The 12,414-nt window shown below is 42.2% G+C and overlaps 1 protein-coding gene across 1 annotated transcript in view; it reads left to right on the top strand.

Moving 5' to 3' along the window:
* The window catches only part of HMCN2 (hemicentin 2), a 211,885-nt gene that overhangs the window by 81,190 nt on the left and 118,281 nt on the right, over nt 1–12,414 (top strand). Inside the window, exons 20-22 of the mRNA XM_007944228.2 lie at nt 5,942–6,054; nt 6,185–6,344; nt 7,620–7,785. Of these exons, the coding sequence (XP_007942419.2) occupies nt 5,942–6,054; nt 6,185–6,344; nt 7,620–7,785 (439 nt within the window). The remainder of the gene's footprint in view (nt 1–5,941; nt 6,055–6,184; nt 6,345–7,619; nt 7,786–12,414) is intronic.

Raw genomic sequence — 12,414 nt, 5'->3', positions numbered from 1 at the left:
ACCCCTCCTTGGTTTTCTGAGGCAGTATCATTATGGAAGTAGATTGCCCAACCTTCCTTCCGAGGAGTGGCTGGTGGGTTTGAACCACCAGCCTCCTGGTTAGCAGTCAAGTGCCTTAGGCACTATGCTACCAGAGCTCCCAAACTGCACTTATGATCATCCTTTTCTTTCTTGTATATATTATTGTTAGAAATATGTGCTACATACAGTGCTATAATGTTTAACTGGCTAATGGCATCGTTCTCAAATGTAATGTCTCCATCCCCCAAAGACAAATAAAAATCAGATTTATAAAAATACCAATAAGAAAAGGCAATAACAATGATTTAAAAAAAAAAAAAAATGAGGTACTAGACTTACATCAAAACCTACTTACGATGGAGTCACCAGAATGGAACCCCACAATAAGTTGGGGACTGCTGATTATGTAGTTTGTGTGTGTATATTATAAATTTTTATATACTATATAAAAAAAATTCCTTATATAATTTATTTATGCATATATTCCTTATATATGTTCTTATATATCTATAAGAAGTTCTGGTGGCATAGTGCCTAAGGCATTTGACTGCTAACCAGAACGTTTGCAGTTCAAATCCACCAGCCACTTCATGGAAGGAAGACTCGGCAATCTACTTCTGTAAAGATTTACTCCCTTGGAAATGTGAAGGGGGTCGCTATGAGTTGGAATTGACTTGATGGAAGTGAATTTGGTTTGGTTTTACATATTTGTATCTATCTATATATCTATTGAAAAATATGTTAGTACTTCACATACCAACAGGTTCACCATGGTGGACAGGTTTCAGCAGAACTTCCAGACTAAGACAGACTAAAAAGAAAGACATGACCAGGTCCACTTCTGAAGAAATTGGCCACTGAAAACCTTATGAATAGCAGTGAATCATTGTCTGATACAGTGGTAGAAGATGAGCCCTTCAGGTTAGAGGCACTAAAATACAATAGAGAAAAGCTGCCTCCTCAAAGTAGAGGTGACCTTAAGGACATGATGGAGTAAGGCTTTTGGACCTTCATTTGCTGATGGCGCATAACTCAAAATGAGAAGAAACAGCTGGAAACATCCATTAATCATCAGAATGTGTAGTGTATGAAGTATGAATATGGAAAAATTGGAAGTTGTCAGAAATAAAATGGAATACCTAAAGATCAGTATCCCAGTTGACATGAATTGGTTTTGGCCACTATGGTCTCCTATGGCAGGAATGACGAAGAGGAATGAAGTAGCATTCATTATCATATATCCTGAAGTACAATGCTATCAGTGATAGGATAATGTTCCTACACAAGGAAAACCAGTTAATATGACTATTATTCAAATTTACACGAGTCACTATAGCCAAAGATGAAGAAATTGAAGATTTATACCAACTTCTGCAGTCTGAAATTGACCAAACATGCTATCAAGATATATTGATAATTATTGGTGATTAGAATGTGAAAGTTGGAAACAAAGAAGAAGCATCAGGAGTTGGAAAATATGGCTTTGGTGATAGAAATGACACCAGAGATTGCATGATAGAATTTTGTAAGACCACCAACTTATTCATTGCAAATACTTTTTTTCAACAATATAAAGGGTGACTATACATGTGGACCTTGCCAGATGGAATAAACAGGAATCAAATCAACTACATCTGTGGAAAGAGATGATGGAGAAGCTCAATATCTCAGTCAGAACAAGGCTAAGGGATGACTATGGAACAGACCATTAATTGCTCATATGCAAGTTCAAGTTGAAACTGAAGAAAATTAAAACAAATCCATGAGAGCCAAAGTATGACCTTGAGTATATCACACCTGAACTTAGAGACCATCTGAAGAATAGATTTGACACATTGAACACAATGACCAAAATGTGTAGGATAACATCAAGGACATCATATGTGAAGAAAGCAAAAGGTTATTGAAAAGACAGGAAAGCAAGAAAAGACAAAAACAGATGTCAGAAGAGTCTGTGAAACTTGCTCTTGTAGCTAAAGCAAATGGAAGAAATGATGAAGTAAAAGAGTTGAACAGAAGATTTCAGAGGGCAGCTAGAGAAGACAAAGTAAAATACCGTAATGAAATGTACATAAAGACCTGGAGCTAGAAAGTCAATAAGGAAAAATAGGCTCAGCTTTCTCAAGCTGAAAGAACTGAAGAAAAAATTCAAGCCTCAACTTGCAATAGTGAAGGATTCTATGGGCAAAATATTGAATGATGCAAGAGGCATCAAGAGAAGATGGAAGGGATACCCAGAGTCACTGTACCAAAAATAACTGGATAATGTTCAACCATTTCAGGAGATACCATATGATCAAGAACCGATGTTACTGATTGAAGAAGTCTAAGCTGAACTGAAGGAATTGGTAAAAGGCAAGGCTTCAGGAACTGATGGAATACTCACTAAGATATTTCAACAAATAGATGCAACACTGGAGGCACTCACTTTTTTATGCCAAGAAATTTGGAAGACAGCCACCTAGCCTACCGACTAGAAGAGATCATGTTTATCCTCATTCCAAATCATCAGAATGTGGAAATTACTGAACAATATTATTAATATCACACACACAAGTAAAATTTTACTGAAGATAATTAAAAAATGGTTGTAGCATTATATTGACAGGGAACTGTCAGAAATTTAAGCTGCATTCAGAAGAGGACATGGAATGAGAGATGTCATTGTTGATGTCAGATGGATTTTGGTTGAAAGCAAAGAATACCAGAAAGATGTTTACCTATGTTTTATTGACTACACAAAGGAATGTCAAGTGGAGTGTGTGGATCATAACAAATTATGGATAACACCATGAAGAACGGGAATTCCAGAACACCTAATTGTGCTCACGAAGAAGCTGTATGTACACCAAGAAGCAGTCGTTTGAACAGAACAAGGGGATAGTGCATGGTTTAAAATCAGGAAGGGTTGTATCCTTTCACCATACTCATTCAGTCTGTATGCTGAGCAAATAATCTGAGAAGCTGGACTATGTGAAGTTGAAGACAGCATCTGGATTGGAGGAAGACTTGTTAACAACCTGTGATATGCAGAAGACACGACCTTGCTTGCTGAAAGTGAAGAAGACTTGAAGCATTTACTGATAAAGATCAAAGACTACAGCCTGCCTTATGGATACCACCTCAACATAAAGAAAAGAAGAATCCTTACAAACCAAAAAGCAACATCATGATAAATGGAGAAAAGATTGATGTTGTCAGGATTTCCTTTTACTTGGATTCACAACCAATGCCCAAGGAAGCAGTCAAGAAATCAAATGACATATTACATTGAGTAATATACTACAAATGACCTCTTTAAAATGTACCCTTCAAAGATGTCACTTTGAAGAGTAAGGTGCACCCAAGCCTTGGTCTTTTCAGTAGCCTCATATGCATGTGAGAGCTGGACAATAAATAAGGAAGACTGCAGAAGAGTTGATGCGTTTGAATTGTCATCTTGGTGAAGAATATAATGTACCATGGACTGCTAGAAGAACGAACAAATCTGTTTTGGAGATAGTACAGCCAGAATGCTCCTTGAAAGCGAGAGTGGCCAGATTTCATCTCTTGTATTTTGGTCATTTTGTCAGAAGGGACCAGTCCCTGGAGAAGGATATCATGCTTGTTAAAGTAGATTTCCTCAACAAGATGGATTGACACAGTGGCTGTGATGATGGGCTCAGCATTTCGTTGTGTTGTACTTAGGGTCACTGTGAATTGGGACCAACTCCACGGCATCTGATGACAATATGTATCTATAGATTATTTATATACACATACAAATAAGTATCTTCAAACCAAACTGGAACACATTATATTATTGTCTTGCAACTTGAGTTTTTCAGGTTTTTGCTTAACGGTGTATTATGACTATTTTCTGTGTCAATAAGTATCAAAAGCATAGGTTAAACACCAGAAGGTTCCCTGCTTGGATGCACCATGAGGCCTCTGTCCCCATCCAGATTTTCACTGGTGAAGATGAATGTCCTTTTACTGTACCTTTGCCCACAGGACCAGTTCTTTCCTGAGGCTCATTAATTACTGTGGATTGATTTTGGAGTCATGGACAGTGCATATTTTTAGGACTTTTAGTGTATTTGACCCAATTGTCCTCCCACCCACGGCATTTGAGGGTCCTTGCTCCCCTCTTCTCATCCAGCCTGGTATTACTGTTCTTTTTAATGTAAGGTGAGATTTTGAAACTCAGTTTGGTTATATGTTGTAACTTACCAAGTATGTTATATCTTTTCCCCCCTCATTTGTTTCATAAAACTCCCAAGAGGTGAGCAGGAAGAACATGCCCTTCCCCGTTTTATAGAGAAAGAACCAGAGTTCAGAGAGGGGCTGAGCCTGGAACCCAGGTGTTCTGTCTCCCCATAATCCCAATGAATAATAACAATAGGAGGTTGAGCACTTTCCACGTGCCAGCCCTCTGCTAGGTTCTGCAAATGTTTTCACTTATATTTTTAAGTGATTTTAATAGACTTTATTTTTTAGAGCAATTTTAAGTATACAAAAATATTATGCAGAAAATGCTGAGTTCCTACTTACATTTTCTTCCTCATGCACAGTTTCTTCTGTTATTAACATCTTACACCATGTAGTCCCTCATTTGTTATAATTGATAAACCAAGATTGATACATTTTTGTTAACTAAAGCCCACAGTTTACACTAGAGTTCACTCTTCGTGTTTACAATTTCATGAGTTTTGAAAAATGCACAATGTCATGTATTCACCATTAGTGTCATGCAGAGTAGGTTCATTGCTCTAAACTTTAGTTTCTTTTTATCATTGAAAAATAAAACACCATTGTATGATGTTTTCATAACTACTCCATAAGGTAGGCTTTTTAAAGACTCCACATTTTGAAGTTAAGGAAGCTGAGAGGTGAAGTCACCAAGACCACGCACCAGCAAAGGGCATGGCTAGGATAGACCTAGCTCTGGTGGCGAAGTGCCTAAGGCATTTAACTGCTAATCAGAAGGTTGGTGGTTCAAACCCACCAGCCATTCCTCAGAAGGAAGATTGGGCAATTTACTTCTGTAATGATTTACTGCCTCTGAAACCCAAAGGGGATCACTATGAGTCGGAATCAACTCAATGGCAGTGAGTTTGGCCTCCCACGGAGTGCTGTACCCTTGACTTCTCACTGTGCGTGGTACAGCCTGTCCGTAGGGCTGGCTTGAACCAGCGCAGCCTCTCTTGGCTCAGTTCATTTCTATCCAACAAGTATTTATTGACTTGTTGGCCAAGGTCCCTGGGTGACACAAATGCTTTGCACTCAACTACTAACATAAAGGTTGGTGGTTCAAATCCATCCAGCAGTACTATGGAGGAAAGGCCCAGAGAGCTGCTTCCACAAAAGATTGTAACCAAGACAAACCCTATGGATTGGTCCTACTCTGCAACATATGTGGTCCCCATGAGTCAGAAGCAACTTGCTGACAAAGAGTTTTTTAAGTTTTATTCATTTATTTTGGCTTTGGCCACCTGGCAGATGCGGGAAGGGCATTTCCTTCCCTAACAGAGCTCCAAGTTGTGCCATCAGAGCCCGTGGCTTCTGGTTTCCATCCTGACTTTTCCACATCCAATATCCCCATCCCTCACTTCTCTTAGGGACCTCCATTTTCACACCTGCAAATCTGGGTGGTGCTCAAACTGGATTTGACACCTTGAAGTTCACTGTGTTCCATGAACACTATTATCTGTCCATCCCTGAGTGTTGCAGTTAATTTAGCTTTTTTGCTTGTCAGGGAATATGACTACGAAAAGATTAAATGGTTTATCCAAAGTCCCAGAGCAAAGGAATGGCACAGCTGGTCCCTGGCCGCAGGCAGCCCTCCTGTTTGGGGCAATGAATTTAGCCATGGTCAAGCACTGGTAGCTGTAGATGCAATGCCATTTTTATTCTCCTGTTGAAATTGTTTTTTTAAAAGTGCCGCCTAGAATCCAGACCGCTATCACCCACCACATCACTAATGAAGGCATTCTGGCCTCTCTTCCTTGTACGGCCTTGGGAGTTCCCACCCCAACCATTACCTGGACTAAGGTAGGTAGAACCAGACACCAGAAAGGTATGGCAACCAGATTGGTGGGCTTCAGTGCATCATGGGAGGGGAAGTGGTGCACATTGGTGGGTTGTGGGTGCTCTGCTGATATCACCTGTGGCTCTGCCCTAGGATACCAATACCCTGACCTCCAGGGGTCCCCACTACAATGTGAGTAAGGATGGCACTCTGGTCATTGTCCAGCCATCTGCCCAGGATGCAGGGGCCTATGTCTGCACGGCCACCAATGCTGTGGGCTTCTCCAGCCAAGAGATGTGGCTCTCTGTGAACAGTGAGTGATGGAGGCCCTGGTCCTGGGAGAGGGGCACAGTGGGTGTGGAAGCAGGAGGATGGACAGCTTGACCTTACCTGCATCCTGAGGATTTATGACCCCTGAACAGCCCTATGTCTAAATTCTTTTCTTCTGAACACACATAGACTAAAGCTGTCCTCTCTCAGACCACTGTTCCAGGTGGTGTAAAAACAACCCTCTAGCTTCCTTTCATTTTCTTGAATGCTCCTTCCTGCCTCAGGGCCTTTGCACATTCATTTCTTTCTGTTTGGAATGCCCTTACCCCCGCCTCTTGGCCTAGCCGACTCCTCCATCCATCAGATCTTAGCTCTTCCTGATTTCCCTGCCTGGATCAAGTCACCTTGCTGTAAACAATCTGGAAATTCCCTTCATAGCACTCAACACAGCTGTGATTAAGTAATCATTGCATATTGAGCTGATGGGTCTCACTGTTCCCCAGGTATCATAGAACCAAGAGGGATAGGGATCGGGCCTGTCGCCTTTGCTGCCATGTCCCCAGCATCCAGCACAGGGCTGGGCACTTAGTAGCTATGTCAAGGATGAGTGAACAAATACACAAGCCAATCTTTTCCTCTCTGAATGAATGACTCATGGTATGATTGTGTGGGAGATAGGTGAAGGCTAGATGGGTTTGATATCCTCACCTGGATGGCTTGTTTATGGTTGTCAGACATGTATCTGGTGCCTTCAGTGTATGGGCACCAAGCTAGAAATTGGAGAGGATGTAAGAATGAGGACTATCATATGACCCTGCCATCAATGCAGTTTTCAGCTTAATAGGAGAGAGAAGTGACATGCACAAGTAATTATCCATCCCCAACCAGGGTTTGAGAGAACAAGAGAGAGAGTCTGGTTCATGTCATGGGAATGAATGAGATGATCAGAAGGGAGAGAACAGAGGACGGAAGCTGCTGGAATGTCCCTGGGGAGGGGATACCAGGATGAAGAGAAGCTGAAGGAGGTGTTGATATTGCAGCAGGAGAGACCATGTCAGGGTCATTCAAGAAAGACGAGCTTCCAAGCAAGAGTGGTTTTGGGGAGAGGGAAGGGAGAAGGTTAATCGAGAACCATTGGATTGGAGCCACACGTGTAGCCTGCACCCTCCCTGATATAACAAGTCCACACCCAGCTTCTGGGCCTCCGGAGGGTCACAGCACCACCTCTGCTTCCTTGGGAAGCTATTCTGGTCTCCTCCAGCCACCCATCCCATTCATCCCTGCCCTGTTCACAGCCTCTGCTTGCTTCTACCCACAGCCAAGCCCAGGATTCATGTGAATGGGTCACATGATGCAGACAGGCCCTTGAGAGTCACAGCCAAGGTTGGTGAAGAGGTGATCCTGGACTGTGAGGCTCAGGGCTCCCCTGCCCCATTGGTCAGCTGGATGAAGGACTCCCGCTCCATGCCGCTTGTCCCAGACAGGTAACTAGTCAAGTGGCCTCAGGTTGAGGAAGGGGCGGAGTTTGGGGTTTGAAGGATAAGTGGCCTCAAGGTAATCAGTGACCATGCAAGTGTGTTGTTGGAGCTTTCTAGGGGTGCTCATTCCATATACAGGCTTTTTAATGTCCTGCAGGGAATCTATGGACCCCCTGAAGTTTCTCAGTTGACCTCTAAGGGTACATGAACACCCAGGGTGTGAGCCCCTTCTAAGCCCTTAATGCCCTGGTCACCAGGTCTACCTGCAGAATCTCATTTAATTTGCATAGCAGCCCCTGTGATCTGAACTGACCTAGGGAGACTGAGGCACAGAGAGGTGGGGCGAGTGGTTCATGAGAAGGGAAAGCCAGAGTTGGAATGGCATCCTGCCCATTTCACTGGCTCCTTGCACGCCTACTGCTGCAGAACCCAGGTGTCTGGCAGCCAGGCCTTCTGACTCAGAGCTTCTCTCTCACTCCTCCTGGCCCTTTACAGGCCCCACCTTGGGATCCTAAGAGTGGGCGGTGAGCAAGGAGGCTGGCTTTGGGTGTCCTTCACACCAGGCAGGAGTGTGTAGGATGGTAGTTCTGGCCCACAGGACGGGGACTTTTGACCCTGAGAGTGGACCACAGCTCTGTCTAGAGACATCAGCCTTGGTGAGGGCTTTGTGAAGTTCCAGACTGAGCAAGTCTCCTTCTCCCCTGCCAATACCATGCATGTGTCTCTATGTCTCAGAACATCTGTTTGGTGGGGCCTTTCCAAACCTCAAGCCGATACCTGTGTACCTCTGAGTATGGCTGAAGACCTGTATCAGCTGAGGGATAGAGAGCTTTGAGGGTCCTGAGCTCAGTCTGTAGTGTCTCTCCCCACCCCCATTGGTGTTGATGCAGCTCCTTGTCCTGGGAGAGGTATGTAGGGAACTTTCTGCTCTAAGCTGGGCCTAGAGGAGCCTGCATCTCTCCCCAGAAGGCCTGGTCCTGTGCGCCTGGCCTGGGCGGCATGGGCCAGATGCTTGTTTATTTATGGCTTGTTACTGAAATGGAAAGCCACGTTTCTATTTGTTCAGCCTTCCTTGTTGTGATGCATTAATAGATCAACTGGGAGCCATAAATCTGCAAGAACCGCTTTTGCAATCCTAGGATTTTGTTCTGTTCCTTCTCCCTTGCCCTCTCTACTTCTCACTGGCTTGCATCTTTCTCCTGAGATTTATGAGATTGTGGGAGTGTATCTAAATGAGGAAGGAAAAATGCCTTGAGCAGAGGAGGAGGGGGCAGCGGGTTAAGAGCTCAAGAGCTCAGACCCTGGAGTACATCAGACCCGAGTGGGAGTCTACACTGGCTCCTTACTGGTTTCATGGGACTTTGGAGGCTGCTAGTCCCCTGGACCTGTTTCTTCATCTGCAAAGTGGACAGTATTTAAACACTTTTGTGGTACATGGAGGACTCACTGTGAGAGATGGGCAATGTTTAGTATATTGTAAGTGGTCAAAAATGTTCTGTTTGATATTAATTTCTTGCTATTGCCATTAACAAACTAAGGCACCATTTCCAGCTCTTAAAAAAATCACCATCATCCCACTAGTATGGCTAAGATGGAAAAAAAAAAAAAAAAAAAACCCAGAAAATAATGTTGGTGAGGATGTGGGGAAATTGGAAACCTTATCTATTTTTGGTGAGAATGCAAAATAGTATACCTGCTGTGGAAAACAGTGGACGTTCCTCAAAAACTGAAAATGGAACTATCATATAATGTAGCAATTCCACTCCTAGGTATATGCCCCAAAGACCTGAAAGCAGAGACTCAGAAAGAGACTTGTACACCAGTATTCATTGCAGCGTTATTAACAATAGCCAAAAGGTGGAAGCAACCTAAATGCCCATCAACAGATGAATGGATAAGCAAAAATGGGTAAAAAGAAAAAAAAGGCAAAGGTATAGAGATCAAAATTTATTAGTAGTTACCAGGGGTGGGAGGGAGGAGAAAAGGGGGTTAATGGTGATGGAAAAATTGCATTGATTCAGGTCAGTTTGCACAGCCAATTATTGTAATTGCTGTCATCTGCAAAAAGTTGAATTGGCAAAAGTTGTGTTATAGAAATATTTACAACAATGACAAAAAAGGAGTAGCTGCTGAGGCTGCCTATGTACAGCCAAAAACTTCATGGGATTTGATTCCTTGGTTTGGAGGCTTAAAGTCATGGTTTCATGAGACATCCCAGTTTATTGGCCTAATAATGGATTTAGTGCTTCTGTTTTACCTCCTAGTTTGTTGCTTAGTGCCTGAGGTTTTAAAAGCTTGCAGATGGCCATTGAAAGACACAGTTGGTCTCTATTCACCTGGAACAAGAGAGAGAGAAGGAAAGTCAGGAATAGGAGGAGGATATGGAATATGTGGCTAATTGCCTCCATGAACAACTGCCTCCTTTGCTCCAAGACCAGAAGAACTAGTTGCTGCCTGATTGAACATTTTGATCAAAGATTCCATAAAGGAATCTTGATCAAAAGGGGGAAATGCAGAGCAGAATTTAAAATTTTCATGGACTCTAGACTTTCTGGAGCTATACAGGGTAGATTAACCCCTCAAACTATTGCTCTGAGACCATCTTTAAATCTTAAACTGAAAAAAATCCCCTGAAGTCTTCTTAAAACCAAAGAATAGTTTACCTTAACCAGCAAAAAGAAAGTTTGTCTTTAGCATTGTATTCTTTTAAGAACTATCTCTAAGGATCAAATTGACAACAGTAGCTGGAAAGATTAGATAGGAACTGTAGTGGGCAGTGAGTTTATGTTAATGAGGGAGGAGCAACTCAGAAAATGAAGGTGAAAGTGGTTGTACAACTCAAATAATGTAATTAATGTCACTAAATTGTACACATAGAAAGTGTTGAATTGGTGTATGCTTTGCTGTGTATTTTCTCAACAACAAAATAAATACAATTTAAAGGAAAGAAGTCATCATCATCATCTTATCATGTCAGTTATTTAATCCTCAGTGACTTTTTTTTAACAATTTTATTGAGATATAATTCACCCACTTAAAGTGTACAGTTTTGTGGTTTTCAGGATATTCACAGTTGTGTAACCATCACCACATCCATTTTAGAACATTTTCATCATCCTCTAAAAAATCCATATCTATTAGCAGTCACTCACTGTTCCCGCCACTCCCCCAGCCCCCAGCAACACGGGTCTGCTTACTATCTCTATGGATTTGCCTATTTTGGACATTTCATGTAAATGGAATCATACAATATTTGTGTGGCCTTTTCATCTGGCTTCTTTCACCATGTTCTCAGGGTTCATTCATGTTGTAGCATGTTCAGAACTTCATTTCATTTTATGAATAATATTGCACTCTATGGATATCACACATTTGTTTATCCATGCATCTGTTTGTTAACACTTGGGTTGTTTCCACTTTGGGGCTCTCATGAATAGCTTCATGGACTTTTGATTGTAATTTAAGATTCATTTGCAGGCTCTGGGTCCCCAGAGTTCTGTGGGCCTCCTGGTGGCCCACTGACAACTTCTCACACAGAACAAAGATCAATTTCTCACAGACACACAGAGATTCGGCCAGAAAATGAAGTTCCTTTTTTTTTTTTTTTTCTTAAATTGTGATTTGGGTGAAAGTTTACAGAGCAAATTACTTTCCATACAGCAGTTCATACACATTTTGTTTCACATCATTGACTATAATTCCCATAATGTAACAGCTCTCTTCCCATTTCCTCTCGGTGGTTACCTTTTCCCTGTGTCCTTCTTTCCTATGCATTCCTACCCTCTGAGCTATCACCCTGTGCAAATACTGCCCTTCAGATCTCCCATAGTTGATTGTTCTAAGGATGTACCTACCTGGTGTAAATTTTCACCTTATAAGCTTGTCTATTGTTTAGCTGGAAGCCACAGGAGTACTTTCAATTCCAAGCCCAAAGGGTGACTAAGGGCCATAGTCTCGGGGGTTTTGCCAGGCTCTACCAGACCAATAAGCCTGGTCTTTTTTCTGATTTTGAGTTTTGTTCCAAGTTGTTCTCCCACTCTATCCAGCATCTCCCATTTTGGTCCCTTTCCAAGTGGTTGACAGTGCCAGCTGGGCACCACGGGTTCTTCTGGTTTCAGTGTCAGGTAGGCTGGCATTTGCCTTTGAACTATTTCTGTGCAGCTTTGCTTTTCTTCATTCTTTTTTGCTCCAGATGAGGGGAGACCAGTTGTTGCATCTTAGATGGCTATTTGCAAGCTTTTAAGACCCCAGTTGCAACTTATCACAGTAGGATGTAGAACAGTGTTTCTGTGTAGTGTGTTATGCTGATTAAGCTCAATGTCCCCTGCTAACGTGGTCCTGAGCCCATGGGGCCAACCACTCACTCCCTCAGGTTGCTTGGCTGTGGCTAAGAAGTTAATAAGTTTTCCCTCTGTTAGCTCTATTATATATATGGACATTCTTATAGCACATACATATGTGTGTGTAGAAATATCATCTGCCAAACTTACATATGATCATGGTTATATTCCCTTTTGCTGAGACATACCTGATCAACCAGCCTGTCTACCTATGTATCCATCTGTGGATGAATGGTTTTTTCTTTTTTTTTTTTTTTGGTGATCTGGGTGAAGGTTTACAGAGCAAATTCACTTT

The sequence above is a fragment of the Orycteropus afer genome, unplaced genomic scaffold (genome assembly GCF_000298275.1).
Source record: "Orycteropus afer afer isolate SDZICR_OR568_19922 unplaced genomic scaffold, OryAfe1.0 scaffold00123, whole genome shotgun sequence".
NCBI lineage: Eukaryota > Metazoa > Chordata > Mammalia > Tubulidentata > Orycteropodidae > Orycteropus > Orycteropus afer.
Note: the sequence above shows the minus strand (reverse complement) of the source record. Positions and strands in the feature narration are given on the sequence as shown.